Source organism: Scyliorhinus torazame, chromosome 6 (assembly GCF_047496885.1).
Source record: "Scyliorhinus torazame isolate Kashiwa2021f chromosome 6, sScyTor2.1, whole genome shotgun sequence".
NCBI lineage: Eukaryota > Metazoa > Chordata > Chondrichthyes > Carcharhiniformes > Scyliorhinidae > Scyliorhinus > Scyliorhinus torazame.
The window spans coordinates 72764715-72791193 of record NC_092712.1 but is presented as its reverse complement, the minus strand read 5'-3'; the positions used below and the strand labels follow the sequence as shown (position 1 = coordinate 72791193).

Here is a 26479-nt window from a genome sequence, read left to right as displayed (position 1 = left end):
ATAATTAATTTTCTCAAGGTGAAAAGACTCCATAAGATCCCTCATCCGTACCGAGGCAGAGATGCTGACCTCCGCTCCAACAGCACCCACCTGCAAGCGTTCAGCGAGGCGAAGGCTAAGACATCCACCTCCACATCCATCTGCAGTTCTGACACCCCAGATAGTGCCACCAGGGGATTGGGCTCCAATTCCATCTGTAGAATCATCGACATGGTATTGAAGAAGGAAATCCAAAATCTCTCCAGCTCAGGACATGCCCAAAACATTTGAACATGATTTGCCAGGCCCCTCCCACAATGCTAACACTTATCTTCCACCCCCTCAAATAGCCGACTCATCCTAGCCCGAGTTGAATACGCACAGTGCACCACCTTCAAATGTATTAACCCCAGTCACGCGCACAACGAAGAAGCGTTCACCCCACCACACCCCCTCATCCAGCCCACTTGGTCTTAGTCCCCACCAGAGATACAATATCCTCTGCCATTATCCTCCCGTCCATTCCCACGGTACTCCCCTCCTCCATTCCTACGAGCGACAGAACCCTCTCCAACAATGAGACTGGCGGCACTATGGTAAACGACAGGAAGACCTTCCTCACAAAGTCCCTCACCTGCAGATATCTAAAGTTCTCTGAACGCGAAAGCCCAAACTTAGTACTTTAAACTTTAATAAGGGCAATTATGAGGGCATGAAAGCGGTGCTAGTTAGAGTAAAGTGGCAAATGTGCTGAAGGGATAGTTGAATAGAGGTTCAGTGGCAGATATTTAAAGGGATATTTCAGAATACACACTAATGAGAAAAAGGACCCAAGGGAATGACCGGTCTTTCGCAGTTAACTAAAAAATTTTACAACACTGAGAAACTGAAAGAAAAAGGGCGAGTGGCAGGTCAAAAGATTAGAAAGAATATAAATAACATCAAAGAATGATAAAAAGATTGATACGGTGGGGAAACTAGAGTATGAGAGTATGGTGGTTAGTAATATAAAAACGCATAGTAAAAGTTTCTATAGATAATTATATAAGCAAGGAGTTAACAAGGTGAATGTTGATCCCATAGAAAGTGCATCTGGGAATTGATAATGGAAAACAGGGTTATGGCAGATGAATTAGGCAAGTATTTTTCATCTGGCTTCACTGTCGATCACACAAGTAACATCCCAGAAATAGCTGTAAATCAAGAAATGGGATGGAGGAACTTTTGACGAGGTGCCATAGAGAAGGCTGTTAAATAAGTTAAGAGCCCATGGTGTTAAGATATTGGCATGGATAGAGGATTTGCTGACTGGCAGAAGGCAGAGAGTGGGGATGAAGGGGCCTTTTTCAGGATGTCAGCTGGTGACTAGTGGTGTGCCTCAGGGGTCAGTGTTGGGACTTTTCACAATATACATTAACGATCTGGAAGAAGGAACTGATTAGATTGAAAGATAGCAAATGCAACTCCTTTGTTCAAAAGGGAGGGAGATAGAGAACGGGAAACTACAGGCCAGTTATTCTAATAGCTGTCAAAGGGAAAATGTTAGAAGCCATTATTAAAAATGTTATAATGGGACACTTTAAAAATTCAAGGCACTCGGGTAGAGTCAGCATGGTTTTGTGAAAGGGAAATTATGTTAACCCAAATTATTAGTGTCCTTGAAGGACTTATGTGCTGTGGGATAAAGGGCAACTGGTGGATGTCCTATTGTACTTTGATTTCCACATGACATTTGATAAGGTGCCACATCAAAGTTATTGTGTAAAATAAAAGCTCTTGGTGTAGGAGGTAACTTATTGGCATAGATTAAAGATTGGCTAGCTTACAGGAAACAGAGAGTTGGCATAAATGGTTCTTTTTCTGGTTGGCTGGTTGTAATGAGCGGTGTGCCACAGGGATCATAAGACCATAAGACATAGGAGCGGAAGTAAGGCCATTCGACCCATCGAGTCCACTCCACCATTCAATCATGGCTGGTTTCACCTCCCTTTACCCGCTCTCTCTCCATAGCCCTTAATGCCTCGAGAAATCAAGAATTTATCAACTTCTGTCTTAAAGACACTCAACATCCCGGCCTCCACCACCCTCTGTGGCAATGGATTCCACAGACCCACCACTCTCTGGCTGAAGAAATTTCTCCTCATCTCTATTCTAAAGTAACTCCCTTTTATTCTACGGCTGTGCCCCCGGGTCCTAGTCTCCCCTGCTAATGGAAACAACTTCCCTACGTCCACCCTATCTAAGCCATTCATTATTTTGTAAGTTTCTATTAGATCTCCCCTCAACCTCCTAAACTCCAATGAATATAATCCCAGGATCCTCAGACCTTCATCGTATGTTAGGCCTACCATTCCTGGGACCATCCGTGTGAATCTCCGCTCCAGTGCCAGTATGTCCTTCCTGAGGTGTGGGGCCCAAAATTGCTCACAGTATTCTAAATGGGGCCTAACTAGTGCTTTATAAAGCTTCAGAAGTATATCCCTGCTTTTATATTCCAAGCCTCTTGAGATAAATGACAACATTGCATTTGCTTTCTTAATTACGGACTCAACCTGCAAGTTTACCTTTGGGGAATCCTGGACTAGGACTCCCAAGTCCCTTTGAAATGAAAATGAAAATGAAAATCGCTTATTGTCACAAGTAGGCTTCAATGAAGTTACTGTGGAAAGCCCCTAGTCGCCACATTCCGGAGCCTGTTCGGGGAGGCTGTTACGGGAATTGAACCGTGCTGCTGGCCTGCCTTGGTCTGCTTTCAAAGCCAGTGATTTAGCCCTGTGCTAAACAGCCCCTTAACAGCCCCTTTGCACTTCAGCATTATGAATTTTGTCACCGTTTAGAAAATAGTCCATGCCTCTATTCTTTTTTCCAAAGTGCAAGACCTCGCACTTGCCCACGTTAAATTTCATCAGCCATTTCTTGGACCACTCCTAAACTGTCTAAATCTTGCTGCCTCATTACTGGGCCTCAACATTTTACAATTTAGAAAAATGAAATGAAATGAAAATCGCTTATTGTCACAAGTAGGCTTCAAATGAAGTTACTGTGAAAAGCCCCTAGTCGCCACATTCCAGCGCCTGTTCGGGGAGGCTGGTACGGAAATTGAACCGTGCTGCTGGCCTGCCTTGGTCTGCATTCAAAGCCAGCGATTTAGCCCTGTGCTAAACAGTGACTTGGATGAAGGGACTGAAGGTATTTGCTGATGATACAAGGGTAGGTAGGAAAGTAAATTGTGAAAAGAATGTAAAGAGGCTACAAATGGACATAGATAGGTTAAGTTATTGGGTATAAATCTGGCAAATAGAGCATAACGTGGGCAAATGTGTAATTATCCACTTTGACAGGAAGAATAAAAAATAATCTAAGAATCCATTGAATCTTTACAGTGCAGAAGGAGGCCATTCGGCCAATCGAGTCTCCACCTAACTTCTTCTGAAAGAGCTCCCTACCTCAGTCCACTGCCCCATCTCATCCCCGTAAGCCCACCTAACCTCCACATCTTTTTGGACACTAAGGTGCAATTCAATATGGCCAATCCAATTAATCTTATTTCTAAATGGTTAAAAATTGCAGAGCTCTAAAATGCAGAGGGATCTGGGTGTCCTAGTGCATGAATCACAAAAGGCTGTTCTATAGGTACAGTATGTTAGATCATAGGATTATAAGAAAAAAGGGCAGCACGGTGGTGCAGTGGTTAGCACTGCTGCCTCACGGTGCCGAGGACCCGGCTTCGATCCCGACTCCGGGTCATTGTCTGTGTGGATTTGCACATTCTCCCCGTGTCTGCGTGGGTCTCACCCCCACACCCAAAGATATGCAGGGTAGAGGGATTGGCCACACTAAATTAACCCTTCATTGGGAAAAAAAGAATTGGGTACTCTAAAAATGTTTTTAAAAGTTAAACGAAAAAGGAACAGGAGTAGGCCATTCAACCCTTCATGCCCGCTCTGCCATTGAATAAGATCATAGAATTTACAGTGCAGAAGGAGGCCATTCGGCCCATCGAGTCTGCACCAGCCCTTGGAAAGAGCACCCCACTGAAGCCCACGCCTCCGCCCTATCCCCATAACCCAGTAACCCCATCTAACCTTTTTGGACATTAAGGGCAATTTATCATGCCAACCCACCTAACCTGCATACCTGGACTGTGGGAGGAAACTGGAGCACCCGGAGGAAACCCACACAGACACGGGGAGAGCGTGCAGACTCCACACAGACAGTGACCCAAGATCATTGTTAGCAACACTCACTAAGTCCGCTTTCCTCCCTTATCTCCGTAACCCTTAATTCCCCTACTGATTAAAAACCTAGCGATCTCAGCCTTGAAAATGTTCAAGGACTCAGCCTCCACTGTCTCCTGAGGTAAAGAATTCCAAAGATTCACCATTCTTTGAGAGGTGAAATTCTTCCTCAAATCTGTCTTCAGTGAGCACTCCTTTATTCTGCAGCCATGTCCTCTGGTCCTACACTCTCCCATGAGTGGAACCATTCTCCCAAAATTTACCGTCAAACCCCTTCTAAGAATCTCGTATATTTCAATCATATCGCCATTCATACTTCTGAGCTCCAGGGAGTACGGACCCAACCTGTTTAATCTTACCACATATGACAGTCCCTCTAACTCGGATCATTCTAGTAAACATCCTCTGTACTGCCACCAATTATGATATATCTTTCCTTAAATAATGGGAGCAAACTGTACAAAGTATTCTAAATGTGACCTCAGTGTACCTTGTACAGTTGCAGTAACATCGCTTTACTTTTATACTTCAACCTCTTTGAAAGAGAAGCCAGAATTCCATTTGCCTTCCCTATTACCTTCTGCACCTGTATGTTAGCTTTCTGGGTTTCATGAACCAAGACTCCAGTCCCTTTGTGCTCCAGCTTTCTGTAGTCGCTCTTCATTTAAATAATAATCAGCCCTCTCATTCGTTTTTCTAAAATGAATAATCTTACATTTTCCCACATTGAATTCCATTTGCCAATTTTCTACCCACTCACTTAATCTGTCAATATCTCTCTGTAAACTATTTATATCCTCCTTACAACCTGCCTTCCCTCCCACCTTTGTATCATCCACAAATTAAGAACACTAAAATAATGTTATTGTTTATTGTAAGGGGAATTGATTACAAAAGTAGGGAGGTTATGCTTCAGTTGTACAGGGTATTGACCAGTATCAGACAATACTGGTCTTCTTATCTAAGGAAAGATGAAAATGAGTTAAAAACATAAGGTTTACCAGACTAATACCAGGAATGAGTGGGTTAAGAGGAAAGGTTGGAGAGATTAAGTTTGTATCCACCGGTGTTTAGAAGAATAAGAGATGACTTGATTGAAGCATATAAGATCCTGAGGAGTATTGACAGGCTGGATGTGGAGCGGATGTTTCCTCTTGTCGGAGAATCGCGACCTCGGGGTGACTTTTAAAAATAAGAGATTGCTCATTTAAGATGGAGATGAGGAGAAAGCTTGAGCGGGATTCTCTGAGCCTGCGGCGGGTCGCCGCGGCACCAGTCGGGAGCCGCTGAAATAGGCCCCCCGCGGCGATTCTCCGCTGGCAACGGGCCAAAATCCTGCTGAATTCCGCTGGCGTGGTTCTAACCTGTTACCACCCGACGGGAAGTCGGAACCGCAGTTGTAGTGGACGTCCTGGTGGGGGAGGCGGGTGGATCTGATTCTGAGGGAGACCTCCGCGGGGTGCAGGCCGGCGATCGGGGGCTTCCGATCCACGGGCAGCCACGTTCTGGAGGGGGCCTACCTCCTCCTGCGCAGCCCGCTGTTAGGTCTCCGACATGTTGCTCTGTCCCGGCGTGGAGACGGCAACCATGCGCTGGCGCGGAGACGGCCATTGCGCGCATGCGTAGACCTTTCGGCGCCGGAGCAGTGCATAGTACTCCGGCGCTGTGCTAGCCCCCTGAAGGCTGGTGAATTGCTGGGCCAGGAGGCCTGTTGACGCTGGCGTACACCACTCCGGTGTTTACGCCGGCATCAACATTTGGCCGGGATTTCGGAGAATCCCGTCCCTTGTCTCTGAGGGTCGTGACTCGCTGGAACTCTGTTTCTCAAAGGGCAGAGGGAGCAGAATCTTTGAATATTTTTACGGCAGCACTAGATAGATTCTTTTTTTTAAAATAATTTTTATTAAAGGTTTTCATAAAATATCAATAACAAAATGAGAAGGAAAAACGAACCCAACAGGCTTAAGTACAAAACACAATCTAAAAAAGCAACCCCCTAAACCCCCCTCCCCCACTATACGTAAATAATAAATTAACATTAACATCCCGACTTGAGACAACAGGTGTATACACCCCCTCAGACCCTCCAGTGTAAATAACACAAACAAAAATAAAGTAAACCCCCCCCCACCCCCATCCCCGAGCTGCTGCTGCCATTGACCAATGTCTATCGTTCTGCCAGAAAGTCTAAGAACGGTTGCCACCGCCTAAAGAACCCTTGTACCGACCCTCTCAAGGCGAATTTCACCCTCTCCAATTTAATGAACCCTGCCATATCGCTGATCCAGGATTCCACGCTTGGGGGCCTCGCATCTTAGAATCCTTCGCCGGGCTACCAGGGACGCAAAGGCCAGAATTCCGGCCTCTTTCGCCTCCTGCACTCCCGGCTCCTCTGCCACCCCAAATATTGCGAGCCCCCAGCCCGGTTTGACCCTGGATCCTACCACCCTCGACACCGTCCTCGCTACGCCCTTCCAAAATTCCTCCAGCGCTGGGCATGACCAGAACATATGGGTGCGATTTGCTGGGCTCCCTGAGCACCTAACACACCTGTCCTCACCCCCAAAGAACCTGCTCATCCTTGTCCCGGTCATGTGTGCCCTGTGCAGCACCTTAAACTGTATGAGGCTGAGCCTCGCGCATGAAGAGGAAGAGTTCACCCTCCCTAAGGCATCTGCCCACGTCCCCTCTTCGATCTCCTCTCCCAACTCCTCCTCCCACTTACCTTTCAACTCCACCACCTCCTCCTGCATCACGTGGTAGGTTTCCGAGATCTTCCCCACTCCCCCCCGAGAGCACCCTGTCCTGTACTGTGTGTGGCAGTAGCCGCGGGAATTCCACCACCTGCCGTCTGGCAAACGTCCTTACCTGTAAATACCTGAAGGTGTTCCCCGGGGGGAGCTCGTACTTCTCCTCCAGCTCACCCAAGCTCGCGAACTTCCCGTCCACAAACAGGTCCCCCAACTTTCGTATCCCTGCCCTGTGCCACCCCGAAAACCCTCCACCTGTTCTTCCTGGGGCGAACCGGTGGTTCCCCCATAATGGGGTCCACGCCGAGGCCCTAACTTCCCCCCTATGCCGCCTCCACTGCCCCCAAATTTTGAGGGCCGCCACCACCACCGGGCTCGTGGTATACCTCCTTGGAGGGAACAGCAGTGGCACCGTTGCCAGCGCCCTCAGACTCGTACCCACGCAGGACGCCGGCACTAGATAGATTCTTGATTAACGAGGGGATGAAAGGTTAACGCGGGTAGGCAGGAATATGCAGTTGAGGTTACAATCAGATCAGTCATGATCCTATTTAATAGCGGAGCAGGTTCGAGAGGCCTACTCCTGCTCCTAATTCGTATGTTACATGTTCGTATATTGGTTCCCAAGTCCCTACTGTTGAAATCTCAAGTAAATCCAGTGCAGGTTGTTGTTAGCTGTGTAACTAAGCTATTGATTGATACTATTGCCATACCCATTTATTCCAGTTCATACAGATTCATCTAGAACTTAACTATCACCATCCCAGCTGTAGAAAATCCTGCTTAGCTGACATTCCAGTTCCTGCAGAACCCCATTGGCACCCTGTTCCAACGACAAGTTGAATTTATATAGCCCATTTAATGTATGAAAATGTCCCAAAGTTCTTCAAAGGACTGTTCTAAACCAAATGACACTGAATCACATTAGGAGTTTTGAGATGACCAAAAGCTTGGTCAAAGAGGTGAGTTTTAACGACATGTTGAACGAGGAAAGGAAGGTGGAGAAACGGAGAGAATATGTGAGGAAATTCCATGACTTAGAATCGAGGCAGCTGAAGGTATAGCTGCCAATTGTTGTTGTTTCACTTCCTGCGCCTAGTGGTTCACGAGGCAGACTTTCATCTGTTCCTACAGTGAGGATTTCTCCTGAACAGGTGGCTAGCCAGAGTCTTATAGCTTATGGGGCGTCACTCCGCATCAAGCCTGGTTGACCCCGAGTCTCTCCCACTCTTACCACCCGTTATTGGTGTGTGGAAAGAATTTTGATGGTTGATGCTCAAACCTATTCACCGTTTTATGAATGTACCTTCCTTGGCCATCAAGTCCTGTGGTGGGACTGAAACCCAGAGCTCCTGGCTCAGAGGCAGGAATGCCACGCATTGCGCCACAAGACGACCTTATAGCTGCCAGTGGTGGAATGAATAAAATTAGGAATGCTAAGAGGCCAGAATTGTCAGGGCACAGAGATTGCGGGGTTGTGCTACTTAAGAAAATTGGTGATAGGAAGAGATGAGGCAATGGAAGATTCAGATTAACTTGCAGGTTCAGTCGGTAGAGTTAGGAAGGCAAATGCAATGTTAGCATTCATGTCGAGAGGGCTAGAATACAAGACCAGGGATGTACTTCTGAGGCTATATAAGGCTCTGGTCCGATCCTGTTTAGAGTATTGTGAGCAGTTTTGGGCCCTGTATTTAAGGAAGGATGTGCTGGCCTTGGATAGGGTCCAGAGGAGGTTCACAAGAAGGATCCCTGGAATGAAGAGCTTGTCATATGAGGAATGGTTGAGGACTCTGGGTCTGTACTCGTTGGAGTTTAGAAGGATGAGGGGGGATCCTATGGAAACTTACAGGATACTGCGAGGCCTGGATAGAGTGGACATGGAGAGAATGTTTACACTTGTAGGAAAAACTAGAACCAACATAGAATTTTACAGCGCAATAGGAGGCCATTCGGCCCATCGAGTCTGCACCGGCTCTTGGAAAGGGCACCCTACCCAAGGCCCATACCTTCACCCTATCTGCATAACCCAGTAACCCCATCCAACACTAAGGGCAATTTTGGACACTAAGGGCAATTTAGCATGGCCAATCCACCTAACCTGCACATCTTTGGACTGTGGGAGAAACCGGAGCACCCGGAGGAAACCCACGCAGACACGGGGAGAACGTGCAGACTCCGCACAAACAGTGATCCATGCCGGGAATCAAACCTGGGACCCTGGATCTGTGAAGCAATTGTGCTATCCACAATGCTACCGTACCATACCGAACCGGAAGACACAATCTCAGACTAAAGGGACGAGATGAGGTGAGGAGAGATGAGGAGGAATTTCTTCAGCCAGAGGGTGGTGAATCTGTGGAACTCTTTGCCGCAGAAGGCTGTGGAGGCCAAATAACTGAGTGTCCTAAAGACAGAGATAGATAGGTTCTTGATTAATAAGGGGATCAGGGGTTATGGAGAGAAGGCAGGAGAATGGGGATGAGAAAAATATTAGCCATGATTGGATGGCGGAGCAGAGGCGATGGGCCGAGTGGCCTAATTCTTCCCCAAGTCTTCTGGTCGTATGAAAGAATTTGTAAATAAGAAGGAGAATTAGAATTGAGGCATTGCTTAACTTGGAGCTAGTGTAAAAATGTGAGAGCTGATGCATGAATGGGACTTGGTGTGAGTCAGGACATGAACAGCAGAGTTTTGAATGGCTTGAGGTTTGTGGAGGCTGACTGAGAGTGCATTGGAATCGTCAATCTGAAGATAACAAAGCATGGGTGTGGATTTCAGCAGCAGATAAACTGAGGTAAAGGTGAAATCATGTGATGTGATGAAGGAAGGAATAGGAAGAAATAATCTTTGATGGTGCAGATGTGTGATAGGAAGTTCATCTCAGTCAAGTATAACACCAAAGTTGCAAACATCCAGTTCCATAGAATCCCTACAGTGCAGAAGGAGGCCATTCGGCCCACTAAGTCAGCACCAACCCTCTGAAAGAGCACCCTACATAGGCCCAAACCCTGCCCTAACCCCGTAGCCCCACCTCACCCTCGCCCTCACCCTTTGGACACTAAGCAGCAATTTTAGCATGGCTAATCCACCTAACCTGCACATCAACAGTGCTAACCATTATGCCATTGTACCACCAGACAACTGCCAAGAAGGGAGATGGAATCAGTGCCAAGGGAACAGAGCTTTTGATGGGGATGGAAGATAATGACTTTTTACTTTCAATATTTAGTTGGAAGAAATGTCTTGCTCACCCAGAACTGGATAGGCAGTTGATGACAACTTAGAGACAATAGAGGTGTCAAGATCGGTGGAGATGAAGTAGAATTGGGTATTGTCAGTGAATATGTGAAAACTGCATTGTGTTCCCCTGTGCATCAAATATAAAATCTTGGGCTGAATCCTCCTCAGGGCTTGGAAAAACTGACCTGCGGACTTTCGCAACTCGTAAACTGCACATTTGACCCATGAATGACTTCACACACTGTTTCTGCCTTTTCAGATATGGGGCGGGTTTGCAGCGCAGCTTTCAAGAGCACTTGAATGCGTGAGGTGTGTGGTGTGGAGGGAGGCTGGTTAAAAATTATGCCTCTGTTGCCCAACATATTATTGCAGCTCCCTTCAAAATTTCCTCTCTCACCCTCGCCCGCACCCATCCTCCATGCCAGTCTGTGCCACCTCTATGTCATATATATTCTATGCCCCCTGACATTACCCCATGCCAGCATGTGTTTTCCATGCTCTCAGATCACACATGCCACCTCTATGCCACCCATGTATCCTCCATAGTCATACATCCAGTAAGCACTAGGTGCAGTCCTCACACTCCATGCAATATCAATGGAAATTATTTTACATTCCTTGGGGTAGGAGAAACCTCTTGCCATCTAATTGAAAACCACCAAAATCATTGATTTTGAGAAAAGAAATGCATTCTGCCATGTGTAAAACACCTTTTTATACTCATAATACTATCAGCTTGTGTCAACAAATCAGAAACTACATTAAAGGGACAATCTTTTTACAATTTATTGAAACTTATTCATTCTCAGATGAATGGGACACCTACTGTGCTGCAAATGATTAACACTTGAAACTCAGCCAAGTATTAATAATGACCACAGCTGTCCAAAGGATAAACTTCAATTTCAAATCAGCGTGCCTTTAAGCAGTGTAAGGTTGTTAGGCTTTTATCAAGTTTTATTTTTTCAAAAGCGTCAAGATCAGTTTTTTCTCACCCAGAGCCAGTTAAATCACCAGAAAAGAGGATTGACAGGACGTTTGGTAATATTTTTCACTGCATTATGGTGCGTATGCCATTGGACAAACACTGAGAATGCATGTGAACAAATACACATGGCTGATCAATGTAAAGGTCAACATATCTTGAAAAGATAGGTCCCTATGATGATTTACTGCACGAAAAACACATTTATAATACAATACATCACCTTCTTTAATTATTCTGTGATTCGTTCTAGGTAAATTGTTCCTTTGGAGAGCCAGGGCAGACCCGGTGGGCTGAATGGCCTCCTGTGCTGTGTAACCATTCTGTAATTCTGCAAGGTGAATTTTAAAAGTGTAAAACTTACCTTTCAGAATGTTCTGCACACCTCAGCAGGCTTTCCGTTTTCTTCATAATTTCTTAAACCTGACATACTTTCAATGGGCTTCCAATACCCTGCACCACCAGATGAAAATGGTGTGTGGGAGGAAATCTGATTGTTGTCCCCCATTTAAAATGAGGATATTGACCTCAGCAGGGCAGGTGCACATTTGGCCCTTTGTCTTCGGGCTGATTCTCTGTGCCGGGACGCCCGGAATGCTTTCACTAATGGGAAGGAGAATCGGGGGTGGGGATATCAGGATCGGCACTGGGTGCCGATCAGAACACGATAGTCCAATCGGCTGCTGGTGGCGCAAGCGAGGTCCAGTGGCCTAAGTGATGAAACCTAATTTTTGTAAGCATTGACCACATCAAAGAGAGGTAAGTGCAGTGCAATCACACGCTTGAGTGATTGGAATGCTTGGAATCAGGGCTGATTTGCGCTGCAGGTGTGGGGGGGGGGGAATGGCAGGACGCGGGACCTCGCTATCGGGCTGCTTGCTCAAGATGGCGGCCCGATAATGGGATTCCCGGGAATCCCTCGTATTCCACAGCATGCATAAATTTGCATGGCATGGAACACTGAATTGCATCCCGCTTTACCACCCCAAGGGGATCGTAAAGCTGGTGCAATTCAGCTCCAGCGGGAGAACATGGGGCGCGATTCTCCGCTCCCGCGCAGATTGGGGAGAATCACCTGGCGTGCCATTTTTCCCCACGACGCTGGTCCGACGCCCTCCCACGATTCACACAAGCGGCGAGAACGGCCACCTCGTGTTCTGCGCGGTGCAGGCCGGAGAATCGCCCGGGACACCCAAAATGGCGATTCTCCGCTACACCCGCTATTCTCCGGGCCGGATGGGCCGAGCGGCCTACCCAAAACGACGGCTTCCTGCGCGCCATCCACACTTGGTCGCTGCTGGCTGTAACAGCGCGGGAACGCTGAGGGGGCGGCCTGTGGGGGGGGGGGGCGAGGGGGGTTCTTTCACCGGGGTAGGACTCAAAAGGGGTCTGGCCTGCGATCGGTGCCCACCGATCGGCGGGCCGGCCTCTCTGAAGGAGGACCTCCTTTCCTCCGCGCCCCGCAAGATCCATCCGGCATCTTCTTGCGGGGCTGCCTCGGGGAGGACGGCAACCACGCATGCGCGGGTTGGCGCGGGTGGCGGCAGTTACGCGGCGGACGACGCAGCGCCGCTTTTAGCGGCGCCAATGCCCGGCGCGCGCTGACGACGCTGCTTTCGCGACACGCCCCCTGAGTTCCTCGCAGCCCCGATCCTAGACCATTTTCGGGCCCTGAATCGGTCGAGAACGGGGCCGTTTCGCGCCGTCGTGAATCTCGACGGCGTTCACGATGGCGTGGGCACTTAGTTGCTGGAGCGGAGAATCGCGCCCCATGGTCTCCCAAAAGGAGAATCCAGCCCTTCATTTTCAAGTTTCAGCATGGCCTTCCAACTTGCAACTTCCCTGAACTTTACAACCCTTCTCAAATTCTATACTCTTGTTTTACTAGTTTTCTGCTGCCGTATTGCATGTCTTAGCCCTCTCCGACTCCCAGCATATCTCTACTATTGGAGGAAGAGCCATCAGCCAACTGGTTCTCATGCTCAGGAGCTTCCCAAGTTTCTTTATCTTGTTACACTTGATTCTATTTTAAATCTTCCTCAATAACCTATGCCTTCAACAGTGGCTTCAGCCACTTGCTCTCAAGAAAATTGCCACCTCTTACTACGGTTTGAGACTGTCCATTGTAACGTTTTGTGGCAAAATACATTAGCATTACATTCGATGACAGTGTAACTACAGGTTTATCCATACAGGTCCATTGATGCAAGGAAGTGTCGGAAAGATCCAGAGCCATGTTACTGCAAAATAAAGGATTTTTAAAACTTTATACTGTAACTCTATATAATCTGGAGTTCCTTCTTTCTGTGTTAACTGTCATAGTCTAAGAAACCAGGCCAAAAGAGGTTCAGTTTCCAGCTCTGCACTTTCTGCTTGTAACATGATACTGCCCGAGATTTTTCACTGCCTCCTAAAGAAAAATATGTATCCTTCATTTGGTACTTCAGATAGCAGCATAGGTGATATTTGACAACGTAGGAACCTCGGGAACTGCTTTATCATCTAACATTCTAATTCAAGGAACAAATCTAAGTGCTGTATCTTCAAATAAGCTGTTGATGATTTATACCAAAATATTCTCACACTGTGCCAAAATGACCTGAAGCTACAGTTCTTTAGTCACCATTCCAATATGACTATTTAGAAATATGTCTTTATCACTGTGTAATCTAATCTGGTTTACAGTAATCATGATCATTACTGAAAATTCTGACTGAATTTTGCGAATAATTTCCATTTAAAAAAATGTTTTTGGGTGGTAACTACTGTGTATTATGTATGTTATGAATATACATAGGCAGGTGCTTGTGTATTAATTTTCCTTTTAGGCATCAATAAGCTAAAGATTGTCTTTGTAGTGTATAATTTTATTGCTTTGATAAAATTCAGAATATGTGCTCAGTTTCATGAAATAAAGATATTTTGCATCTTTGCTTTCTTTTGGCAATTTGTTATTATTATGAAAATACTTTGCTACAAGCACTCGCATTTTTTTCATGTAGTGTATTTTATAAAAATAATTTATGCAAGTAGTTACATCAATAGAAGTTTTACATGCACAGATCATGGTCTCTAATTGTAATGTAGTAGTTTCTGCTCTCCTAGTCATGTCATACACTAGCTATGTGCAGTCTAACTAGCTGTGGGTCAGTAGCGTGCCCTCTTCCTGGTATGTCCCTGGTTTTGCTTTATCCTCATGCGTCAGTAAGTTATCTTACTGCCTGTCACTGGTTATTCCTCCTATTATTTCCTCCCGCATGAATTTTTCATTGTGTAATTCTATCAATCTGTTCTATTATGACAGAGGCATTTTGAATCCCTTCAATCATTGCTCTTCATTCAGTTTGCAAGAAAAAAAATCTTGAGCTTGCCTTCCACGGAAACTGCATGCAGCTGCATTCAGGACTGACTTTAATGTTGTTGCTTGAACACTCTTCACTGATGCTTCATCATGCAAGAAGTACAGCTTGGACACACAAAACGAATGGAAAGGGAGGCTGAGAAAGTCAAGCTTGCCATTGCTGCACATAAACCAGAATTAACTTGACATAAAAAAAATCAAAATCGTGGTTGAAAGAGGCTATTTGATGAAGTTCCAATTTTCTCCATAGTGGAAAGATTTGTAATAAATAAGTAATCACAGTATGAAATGCTCCAGATATATTTCTGAAATATGTTGCCGAAGCTTTTCACCTTGCATTCATTAGGATAAACACAAGAGTGCCATTTTTCAAATGATCACAGCAAATTCTACAGGAGAAGTCAACTCTGGTCGAGGTGTTGGCATGAAAAAAGGAAAGTGTCGGCTCCCCATGCTCCTGGGTAATTCAAAAGGCACAAAACTTGAACTTATTCTTTTTGTTTGCAGAGAACAGAACCAGGGACACATTTGCTGCAAAGAAAAGGAATATGTTCAAGCATTGCATCTTTATTGTGATACCTGGGAGCTAGGGAACCTATTCCCCATTACTTGGCCAAGGCATTCCCATGGAGAAATCAATCACCTTGCCAAACAATCAGCACCCTTTTCTCCTGTAGTAAAATTATTGTGATGGTTTGAAATTCAGCATTTGCCCTGAAAAGTGCAAGACAAAAAGCTTCAGGAATATATCTCTCTTTTCAGCAACAAGAATATTTACACTAATATTAAGTTAACAAAATATAGCCTGAAATCTTAGCATTCAAAGATAATCATATATCCACTGTAGTATTTGTTTCCTTTTTTCAGCAGTAAGGAGAAGTTAGAGTTGAAAATTGAAGGATTTTTTAAACATTCAAAAATGTTTCAACATTTTTTTCTTAAAATTTTGTTGGCTGTTAACAAGTAGTAGGGTGCCTGACATAATATTGGTTGTAAAGATGATAGACTTAAGTTTTTAACTTTATATGTTGCATTTATTTGTTCCAAGTGTTTAAAGTGATCCTATGCAGCCCAAGATAACATGTAAAATACTTACCTTAAGGATCGCATTATAATTGCAGCTGGCAGGTACTTGCATTGTAATGTGATTGCTATGATACTTTACATTTTGTCTCAGATTTCAGTGGCTAACCAACCACTATATTTTCTCTTGTTAACTTTGGGAAAATGTATACATGAGTATTATCACTTTAAACATCTGTCAAAGTTCAAAAAGTATAGAATTAGCTTCAAACAATCATTTTCTTACCTTTTTAAACTCTGACCCAGGCATAAAACATTGCAGTCATATGGAGTTGGGATAGGGACATTTTATTATGCTTATAATTGGAAAACAGGTGAAAATATGAAAAAGCTTAATTGTATTGAAATTTAAATTTCAATACAACTGTATTGTATTGAAATTCAAATATTTCATATTTTGTTTTCACTTTCCCAGTACATTTTAGTATTTAGTATTTTTGTCATCTTTTTTCATGTATTTATAAAAGCATTACTGAGGAACACGTGAACAGTAATGAACAATGAGCCAACAATTTCTTCAATTGGTTGATAGAATTTTTGACACTTTTTGATTGTGTTATCTCATAACTTGAAGAATTAGCAGTTCTTGTTGCTTTCTAAAAAGTCTTAGTTAACCTGTTTAGACTGGTATAAATTTTAATAGCCTATTTTCATTCTGTTAAATAATTATGCACATTTTGTGTTACAAATCAAAACATTAATAATGCTTCCTGGAACAGTGGTCGAATTACTTGTTTCACTGCTGTGACTATATACTTCAATCCAGACAGAAACTTGCATCTGAATATAATACTTCAATTTGATGTGGTATGTCACCTGTCAAAAGTCGTTCGATGAGGATGAGTCAACTCCATCCCATTCCTGGCATTCATAACTGGTTGGCTGCAAATAATCCTATAAATATGATTTAGATTGTTGGAGTGTTGCGAGGGATTCGGCAAAGCCAGCGGCTTCTGATTTGGTTGGTGCAGGTCGTAGCTCAAGGACTGGGGATCCTCAAGTGGCACTCTAAGGATGGCATTACAAAGACAAAGTGTACAGATTAGTCGGTTTCTTCCCTTTTTCGGCTGTCGCTATGATGTGCCTTCTGTTAATTCCAGGGAGGCTGCTCGTGAATGTCGCAAAAAGAAGAAGGAGTATGTCAAGTGTCTTGAAAATCGAGTCGCTGTGCTTGAAAATCAAAACAAGACTCTTATCGAGGAGCTCAAGGCCCTAAAAGACTTGTACTGCCATAAAACAGATTAACAGCTTCAAACTGCCACTTTCATACTTTTTGAACTCTGACCCAGGCATGAGATGTTGCAGTTCCATGGACTACCAGGTGGAGTTGGGACAGGGACACTTTTGAGCATGATGTACTCCATTTTGCTTTGTATTTTAACCTAGCCTATGAATTCAGTTGCAAGTTTGGGAATGGGGGTGGGTGGGGTGCAGAATCATGTTGACCTATAATACTGGAATTGTTCCAGAAGCCCTGATGTTGCATAGCATATCAAGTATTTCTCGTTCCTTTTTTGCTTCTGCTGTTTGCAGGGAGGCTGCCAAAGAATGTCGACGTCGAAAAAAGGAATATGTGAAGTGTCTGGAGAGTCGTGTTGCAGTGCTGGAAACCCAAAACAAGCAGCTAATCGAGGAACTCAAAACTTTGAAGGAACTTTATTGTGATAAATCAGAGTAGTATTTGTAATGAGTTCTGACCAGTTTGATGTCTACAGCATCTTTCTTTGAAGATGAAGCCTCTGCAGCTTCAGACTGCTTTTTATTTTTTGCTTTGCAAAACTATGTAGACAACATCAGAACCTTTAACTTGTAACATTTCTCAGAAGTTATTCACAGTAATATATTTTGTTAAGTGTTTGTTGTATAACTAAAATTGTGAAAAAATGAACAAAAAAACTTTTGTAAAAACAATTAGTTAAATGTGTATATACATATAATGTACCTTGTTACAATGTAATGCAGTACTTGCTGAAGTTGTTCTATTTGTTAAGTATATGCATTTAAGATTTTTATGTGTTCCACAATATATGCTGTCCTGAAGAATACAATGTAATATTATTTTTATAGGTGTTTATTGTTCTTTTAGTGCCCAATTATAGTGCCCTATTATATATAAATAGAAAATATGCAAGGCAATTGAATAAAATAATTTGGAAGAAAATTTCCCTATTTAGAAAATGCAACTACCTTTAAAAGGAGGGAATTAAAAAAATAAAAATGTATGTTATTGGCTAATTCTATGTAAAGAGAGTGTTATATTCAGTAGCTTGCAAAACAATTGGAATTTATACTTAATTTCTGACTTTCACTTATACATGTTATTTTGTGAAATATAGCTCTGTACTGCTCTCAGTCTATGCTTATGTAGTTCAAGGATCGCAAATAGATTTTAATAGAACCACATTGGTTACAAAACACCTCTGGTTTGTTGCTTGAGTTTAGAAAACACACACATTATGTTCAAATATGGTTGCCTTGATTAGTCAATTATTACCTTCTGAAGCAACTATTGGTTATAATGATAACTTGCCAAGAATGAAATTGAATGTATTGCACTTTCCTTTTATATCTGTTTTTTCCTGTTTCTTCTGGATGCATTGACAGCAATTTCAAAATCTGTGGAATATATTACAATTTTATTTCAACTAGAAAATTGTATCAATTAGCTCGTCTCTGCGGATGTTCGCAACAGGCAAAGTAAAGATCGTTCTCAACCAATCCATGCTTGCAAATCCCGAAATATAGTGTGCAACATTAGATGTGATTCGGTGATTGGACAACATTTGCGAAACAATAATAACAGAAAATACTGGATAAACTCAGGTCTGGCAGCATCTGTGGAGTGTGAAACACAGTTAACATTTCAAGTCCATATGACCCTTCCAGAGAAGTGAAAAGGGGTAGAAATATGATGAAAGGGGTCCATGAAATGGGGAAGGTTGGGATCCACAAGCATGACCCAATCTTCCGGTCACTTGCAGTTTCAACTCAGCATCTTGCTCTTATGTCTACATGTCTGTCCTCGGCCCGCTGCAGTGCTCCAGTGAAGCTCAACACAAGCTGAAAGAACAACAGCTCATCTTCAGATTAAACATGTTACAGCCTTGTGGACTCAACATTGAGTTCAACAACTTCAGACTGTGAATTTTCCCCTCTATCTTGACTCTCCCCTTTTGGTTTCTGTTATATAGTTTCCCTGCCTTATCCCAGGACAACCCCACCCCTATCCACATGGCCACAGTGCCTAGTTATTCCATTTGCTCCCACTGAACATGCCTCTGTTCTCCTATTAACATATTTTGCTATCCTATCTTTGTCACAAATTAACACTCTTCAGTCCCTAATGGCACTTAACTCGATCTATCACTGACTTTCCATTCTACCCTTGCCAAGGATCTAATTAATCATATTTCTATCCCTTTCAGATCTGTAGAAGCGTCATATGGACTTGAAATATTAACTTTCTCTCTCCACAGATGCTGCAGACCTGCTGAGTTTATCCAGTATTTTCTGTTTTTATTTCACATTTCCAGCATCCTTGGTATTTCGCTTTTACATACTAAACGACCCTGAATGTGCTAAGAATGACACTGAAATCAATTTAAGATTATCAGTCTGGTTTACAAGGCCTTTTCCTTTGCAGACAGAAGGAACATGTGCACGCATTGTGCCTTTTTCAACTGACCAAAAGCTTGGGGGACTGCCATACCCTGGTTAAATCCCCATGGCTTGACCAGTCAGAGTTGACATGCCTGGTCTGAATTTGAACAAAAGCTTGGATGTTAACTGTTCCCTGCTGCATTCTCCATGGCAAATGCTTTTACAAGAGTTCACTTGCCAACCAAAAAAAAACACTCTTATGCAATATAAATTGTTGTTCCCTTTACTATTGATATGCTTGCGAACTGTCCTGAGTGCAAGACAAAACTCTTCAACAGTATGTCTCTTTTTTTCCACAATACAGGTGTTTTCTCAGTATGCTTTTATAGCCTTAAGTATTGTTTTGGTACAAGTTTAAAAATCCAAAACCGTTCAGAAATTCTAAATATAAATTTCATACTTGATCAAGAAAACCAAGTTCATTTATTAAAGAATGGTCCTACATATAGAAAATTTAAAATTCTTTATTCAACTTCTTCAAAATAATAGAATGCTTCTTGATGTGCAAAATCACTTTTTAAAAATTTGTTCATGGGACGTGGGCATCGCAGGCTGTGCCACATTTATTGCCCATTCCTAATTGCCCTTGAGAGGCAATTAAGAGTCAACCACATTGCTGTGGATCTGGAGTCACATATAGGCCAGACCAGGTAAGGATGGCAGATTTCCTTCCCTGAAGGACATTAGTGAACCAGGTTTTTACATCAATCGGCATGGTTTCATGGTCATCAACAGATTTGATTTTATTATCTTTTTTTAAATTTCGAGTACCCAATTCATTTTTTCCAATTAAGGGGCAATTTAGCATGGCCATTCTACCTATCCTGCACATCTTTGTGTAGTGGAGCTGACACCCACGTAGACGTGGGGAGAATGAGCAAACTCCACATGGACAGTGTCCCAGGGCGGGATCAAACCCGGGTCCTTGGCGGCGTGAGGCAGCAGTGCTAACCACGGTGCCGCCCCACCATATTGTTTTTAATTAATTCAAATTTTACCACCTGCGGGATTTGATCCTTGGACCCCAGTGCAGTATGCTGGGTCTCTGGATTACCAGTCCAGTGACAATACCACTACGTCACCGTCTCTCCATGAACTTACAGGAACTTCAACTGTCTCTTGAAATTCTCTCAGTTGAAAAATCAGGGGCGCGATTCTCCGACCCCCCACCGGGTCGGAGAATCGCCGAGGGCTGGCGTGAATCCCGCCCCCGCCGTGCCCCGAATTCTCCGCCACCAGAGATTCGATGGGGGCGGGAATCGCACCGTGCCGGTCAACGGGCCAAACCCGGTGATTCTCCGGCCCGCGATGGGCCGAAGTCCCGCCGCTGTCAACCATCTCCTGCCGGCGTGGATTAAACCACCTTTTGAACTGCGGGACAAGGCAGCGTGGGCAGGCTCCGGGGTCCTGGGTGGGGCACGGGGTGATCTGGCCCCGGGGGGGTGCCCCCACGGTGGCCTGGCCCATGATCGGGGCCCACCGATCCGCAGGCGGGCCTGTGCCGTGGGGGCACTCTTTTTCTTCCGCCTTCGCCATGGTCTTCACTATGGTGGAGCCGGAAGTGACCCCCCTCCCCTGTGCATGTGCGGGGATGATGTCAGCTGACACTCCTGCGCATGTGTCGCCCAGCGAAGACCTTTCGGCGCCGGCTGGCATGGCGCCAAAGGCCTTTCCCGCCAGCCAGCGGAGTGGAAACCACTCCAGCGCGAGCCTAGCCCCTCAAGGCGAGGGCTTGGTCCCTAACGGTGCGGAGACATCCGCACCTTTGGGGCGGCCCGACGCTGGAGTGGTTCCCGCCACTCCATTACGCCGGAACCCCCCCCCCCCGCCCTGCCGGGTAGGGGAGAATCACGCCCCAGATTACATTCATAATATCATAAGAATTCAGAGCAGGAGTAAGCCATTCAGCCCCTCATCCTTTCCTCCACCTATAATAAGATTGTGGCAGTTCTGATTGTATCCTTAACTCCACTTTCCTGCCTGTTTCCTGTAACCATTAATTTACTCCCTTATCAATCAATGCCTAACTCAGCCTTGACTATATTCAATTACCCAGCCTCGATTACTTGCTGCGGAATAGAATTCCAAACATTAACAACCTTCTGAGAGAAGCTATTCCTCATTTCAATGGAAGACCCCATATTTTTAGCTGTGCGCCCCCCTAGTTTTAGATTCTTCCACTAGAGGAAACATACACTCAGCATCTACCCTTTCAAGCCCTATCAGAATCTTACATGTGTCAGTAGGATCACCTCCCATTCTTCTCATTCATGTCTTCAATCTGAAGCACAGCCTTCATTATTTTTCTTTTCTCTTTCAACAGGTATCACACATAAGACAAATTATTATTTATTTTCAGTGGCTTTTTAAAATTGCTCTTGCCACCCTACTGTTTCTTAAATTTGGATAGTATGTCATATTCTTGAAGTTTTAAACTCTGGCAATAATCAATTTGCACTGTTAACAGCCATTGCTTTTGATGCTTTCGCTTTTTTCCCTAAGATATTTGCTACAATTTAAACCTTCATTTGGGAATAGCGATTCCAGTATCAAACATTCATTAGTCTTACCTGGTATCTTCTATTTAGTTAATTGCCACATTCTTGTCAATTATGTACCCGGGAGAGATTGCCAATTTTACTTTATGGGGAGGCAATGGTATAGTGGTATTGTTATTGGACTCATAATCCAGAGACCCAGGGTAATGCTTTGGGAATCCCAGTTTGAATTCAACCACAGTAGTGAAATTTGAATTCAAGAAAAATCTGGAATTAATAATCTAATGCTGGCCTTTGGCTGGGATTTTCCACTCCTGTTTGTGGTGGGTGGGTTCAATGACAGGTGCAGAAACAGCGTGAATGCATGACATGATTGTCCCCTTGTGTTACACCTCATTTAAATACATTTACATGTCATTATGAGGCCCATGACTTGAACCATTCCTCCCCATCTATCTACAGGCCATGATGGCAGAACTGCATGAAGTCCAAAAGGTCTTCAAAGGCATGCACCTGGCGAGCAGACCTCCAGAGGACGTCAGGTGAGTGCAGCTCTTATAGAGGAGAGGCACATGCCTGGGGACTACGCTAGCAGTACCTAGTGTTCCCCAGTTAGTATGGGAAGGTGAACTGGTTTGCTCACTCTGCGCTGGGGCAGCCTTTAAAAATGGTGCTCCGGGTCCTTTTGTTTCTAAGTTGCTGGTGGACGAATCAGAGACCGCCCTGCCAGCGATACATCGTGACACCCATCACTTGAAGTTTTCTGTTCAATCTATATGGTGGAGAAAGCCACCAATGAAACGTCACTTTTTCTGCCCAACATTGGCCTTTGATTATATCTGAGAGAATCCCCACCATTGTGGATTGTCGTAAAAAACTATCTGGTTCACTAATATTCTTAAGGGAAGGAACTTTGCCATCTGAATCTGGTCCGGCCTATATTTGACTCAAGACCCACGGCAATATGGTTGATTCTTAAATGCCCTCTGATGGTCTAGCAAGCCACTCAGTTAGCTATAGGCAACAAATGCTGATCCAGCTGGTAATGGCCCATCCAACGAATAAAAAAAATTAAAAGTATCCTGACTTTCAGATTTGGTATGGGATTGGGTTTAATTGCCTGTTAAGCTCCTTTTCAAGCTTGTTAATGGGACTGGAGAGGGACAACAGGAAATTCTCAAAACTGAGAATGGGGAGAGAGAAAGGTATGGGTCACATTTGTGCTGTTAGACACACAGCAGTGTATATTGTTGCTGATGGGCTAAGGTTTTGAAAAGAAAGTAAAATTTAACCGAGGTACCATCACTTGAGCAGAATAGATCAAGAAGGTGACATACTGAACATGTTCTTTGATTCTTGATAGTGCTAGTCCTCTGTCTTCCTGCTTGCTCTAATCTGCAAGGCAACAGCAAGTTCATGTTTTGGTTGCTTTCTGCCTTTGAATTTCACCCTCTAGAGCCAGTTCCCACCTCTAGGCAGTGCTGAGCTCGCCTCTGGCTCTGATAGCGCTTTCGGTATAAAAATAACGTTGAATTAGTAATGTGCGTCACTGGTATTGCAGGAGAGGATCGATGAGGGCAATGTTGAAGTTATAGCTCGTGGAATAAATGGGATAGGAGTACCTTGGGCGCAAAATTGGCTAAGTGCCAGGAAACAGAGAGTAATGGTTCATAATGTTTTTTGGGTTGGAGGAAGGTTTGTAGTGGTGTTCCCCAGGGGTTGGTATTAGGACCCTTGCCTTTCCTTTTTAAAAAAATGTATTTTATGACAACCATGTATCAATACAGGTTACAGCGAATAAACACCCCGGGAAACATACTTCCCAACAATCAACTATACAGTCTGTACAGATTTTTCCCCTTTTGCATCCCCCCCTCCCCCGTGATGAACAACCCCTCGAACAATGTCACAAACATCTCCCATCTTTCCTCAAACCCCCCTGAAAAGCCCCTTAACTCATACTTTATCTTTTCTAATCGCAGGAAGTCGTACAGATCACCCAATCAAGCCACTACCCCGGGTGGCGATGCTGACCGCCATTCCAGCAAAATCTGCCACCATGCAATCAGAGAAGCGAAGGCCAAGACATCGGCCTTCCTCCTCTCCATGAGCTCCGGCTTCACTGAAACCCCAAATATCGCTGCCAAAGCATCCGGGTCCACCTCCTCCTCCACTATCCTGGCTATGACCGTGAACACTCCCGCTCAGAATCTTCCTAATTTTTCGCAACAGGACTCTTGACTTTCCTAATAACTTATTAATGACCAAGACGAAACAATTTAAAAATGTGCAGACAATACCAAATTTGGAAGCATCGTACATTGTGAGGAGACCAATGTAGAACTTCAAAAGGACATAGACAAATTGGTGGATTGGGCAGATAGGTGGCAGATGATGTTCATTGCAGAAAAATGTGAGGTGATACACTTTGGTAGGAAGAACATAGAATCACAGGAGAATACAGTACACAAAAGGCCCTTTGGCCCATCGAGTCTGTACCGCCGCATGAAAGGCACCTGATCTGCCAATCCTAATCCCATAGGACAGATAATATAAAATAAATGGGGTGCAGGAGTAGGGGGAACCTGGGTTTATATGTGCATTAGTCATTAACAGTGAAAGGACAGGTAGAGAGAGCAGCTTATAAAACAAACTATATCCTAGATTTTTTTTGATACGGCAAAGTGTACAAGAGCAAATAGGTAGGGTGCAATCAACTGGCTATGTACAGCCGAACGGGAACGTGCCGCTGCCAGTAGATGTGGGGAGAAGCTTCCCGCGGGCTTCTCAGCAGCCAGTATATCTCGCGAGATCTACCCAGATCTCGAGAGGCGTCACGATCAGGATCCCACCCACAATGGGCGTGACCAAGCCTTGCACACCTAAGTTAGGCTTTAAACCCACTTAGTCGTGCTCACCTGGGATCTATCGGGCTTCCTGCATCTATGGGCCTCTCCAGGGAGTCGCCAGCTTGTCTGTTCAGTACTGGTCCACAAATGTGTAAAGGGCAGCACGGCACCTGGGGGGGTCTCCTGGACCATCTCAGACCCCTGGGTGGTCAGGGCAAGGCCTGGACCTCACCCTTGAACGTGGTCACCTTGGCACTGCCACCCTGGTACTGTCAAAGTGGCTGGTGATACTGCAAAGCCAGCAGGGGCACTGCTGCCAAAATGGCACTGCCAGGGGTCAGGGCCTAGGAGAGCCATACCCATGAAAGGAGGGTGGGGGGCTGCAGGGCGAATACAAAGGGTCCTCTGGAAGGTTGGAGAGGTGATGTGTGGGGTTCCTGGAAGGGGGCGAGGGAAGTCCTGAAAAGGGGGGTCCTCAGCGACCCAATATCGGGATGGTGCAGTATCCATGTGTGTGTGTGTGGGGGGGGGGGGGGGGTCATTGTCCATGGGCAAGCCCTCTTAGAGATCGGGCACCCTTTCAAAATGATGGCCCAATCTCTGACGAGCCAATCTGGCTAAAGAGTTGAGCTCCCCAGTTATGAAAATAATTCTACACGTGGGCTTGACTGGGTAGAAACTCCCCAGGGCCCAAAGAAGTGACTAAGACCACAATCGAACTGCCACGTTGTGCCTGAAAGGTAGCGTTCCGGCACAATGTAGCCGATAGAAGCCAGGAGACCCTGTTCCCGGGATCTTCACGGCTCGCAAAGCCTCGCGGGATCTAATGCGGTCTTGCGAGAAATTGTGATATGAATCCCGCCCATTGTGGACGGGATCACCTTTTGACAAATCTGCACTTTAGAGCGAGACAGCTAGTCTCACATTAATATGCAGCTTCCTAAGGTGTTGGGATCTATTCCCCTTCGCCTTGGGCAAGCGCTGTTCAATATTGATCTCCACAAATAGGGGACCAGATGGAACGGCACTCGTGGGTGTCTCCCAGGGGATCAGAGGCCCCCAGGTGCTAGCCATCTGTGCTGGGTGGCACTCTGGCACTGCTAGTGCCACCTGGACACCCTGTCCCTGGCACACTGGAAGTGCCAAGATGCCCAGGTGGCACTGGCAGAGGGTGCCAGGCTGACTGTGCCAAGCTGTCATTTTTCACGTGGTGGCGGTTGGGCCAGGTTGCCCTGCGCGGGTGTTGGGGTGTGTGGAGAGGGTCGGGGACCCACATAGTGAGGTGGCATTTGGGGAGGGGGGGGTTCTGGTGTTACGCTCGGGGCTCCAGAGTTCAGGACGGCATTTAAAAATGGCATTCCGATCTCTCGCTACACCGAGGAGTTCCGGCGAACGGAACTCCTCAGTGCAGCAAACGGGGCTATGTGCAGCCCCAGTCTCGCATTCCTTGCTGAGCCCCCCTATCTAACCCGAGTTCCGTTTAATAGCGTTGCGTTTCAGCGCTAAGAAAAATGTGGGTAAACGTGTTCGCTATGGGACTTTGTTCTCATTTAGTTAAATTGCGCCCATGGGGTGGTTAGTTAGCAGCGTGAAACTCGCCGACAGAGTTGGTGGGAAACTCACAATGAAACCTGCCACAAATGACACTAAAAATGTTTTCCATTAGATCGCACCCATCATGTTGAACTTGTAGAAGACACATGTTAGACCCCAGCTGGAGTAGTAATAATAATCTTTATTAGTGTCATAATGTCACATTAAGTTGGGGGGGATAAGGTGGAGAAGTAGGCTGCAAGTGTTGGTCACACTGGATAAGTGGAGCTTGTTCAAGGATCA

The 26479-nt window shown here is 45.1% G+C and overlaps 1 protein-coding gene across 14 annotated transcripts in view; it reads left to right on the top strand.

Moving 5' to 3' along the window:
- LOC140424835 (cAMP-responsive element modulator) overlaps window positions 1-19749 on the top strand; it is a 197273-nt gene extending 177524 nt beyond the window's left edge. For 9 of the 14 annotated variants that reach the window (XM_072508320.1, XM_072508315.1, XM_072508318.1 and 6 more), the window contains one exon: window positions 16737-19749. In XM_072508320.1, the coding sequence (XP_072364421.1) occupies window positions 16737-16881 (145 nt within the window). In that variant the 3' untranslated portion in view covers window positions 16882-19749. Of the gene's footprint in view, window positions 1-10104; window positions 12015-13387; window positions 14112-16736 lie in introns of those variants that run through there. The other 5 variants (XM_072508319.1, XM_072508313.1, XR_011947702.1 and 2 more) reach the window with 4 other exon arrangements.
- Window positions 19750-26479: the final 6730 nt, after the last annotated feature.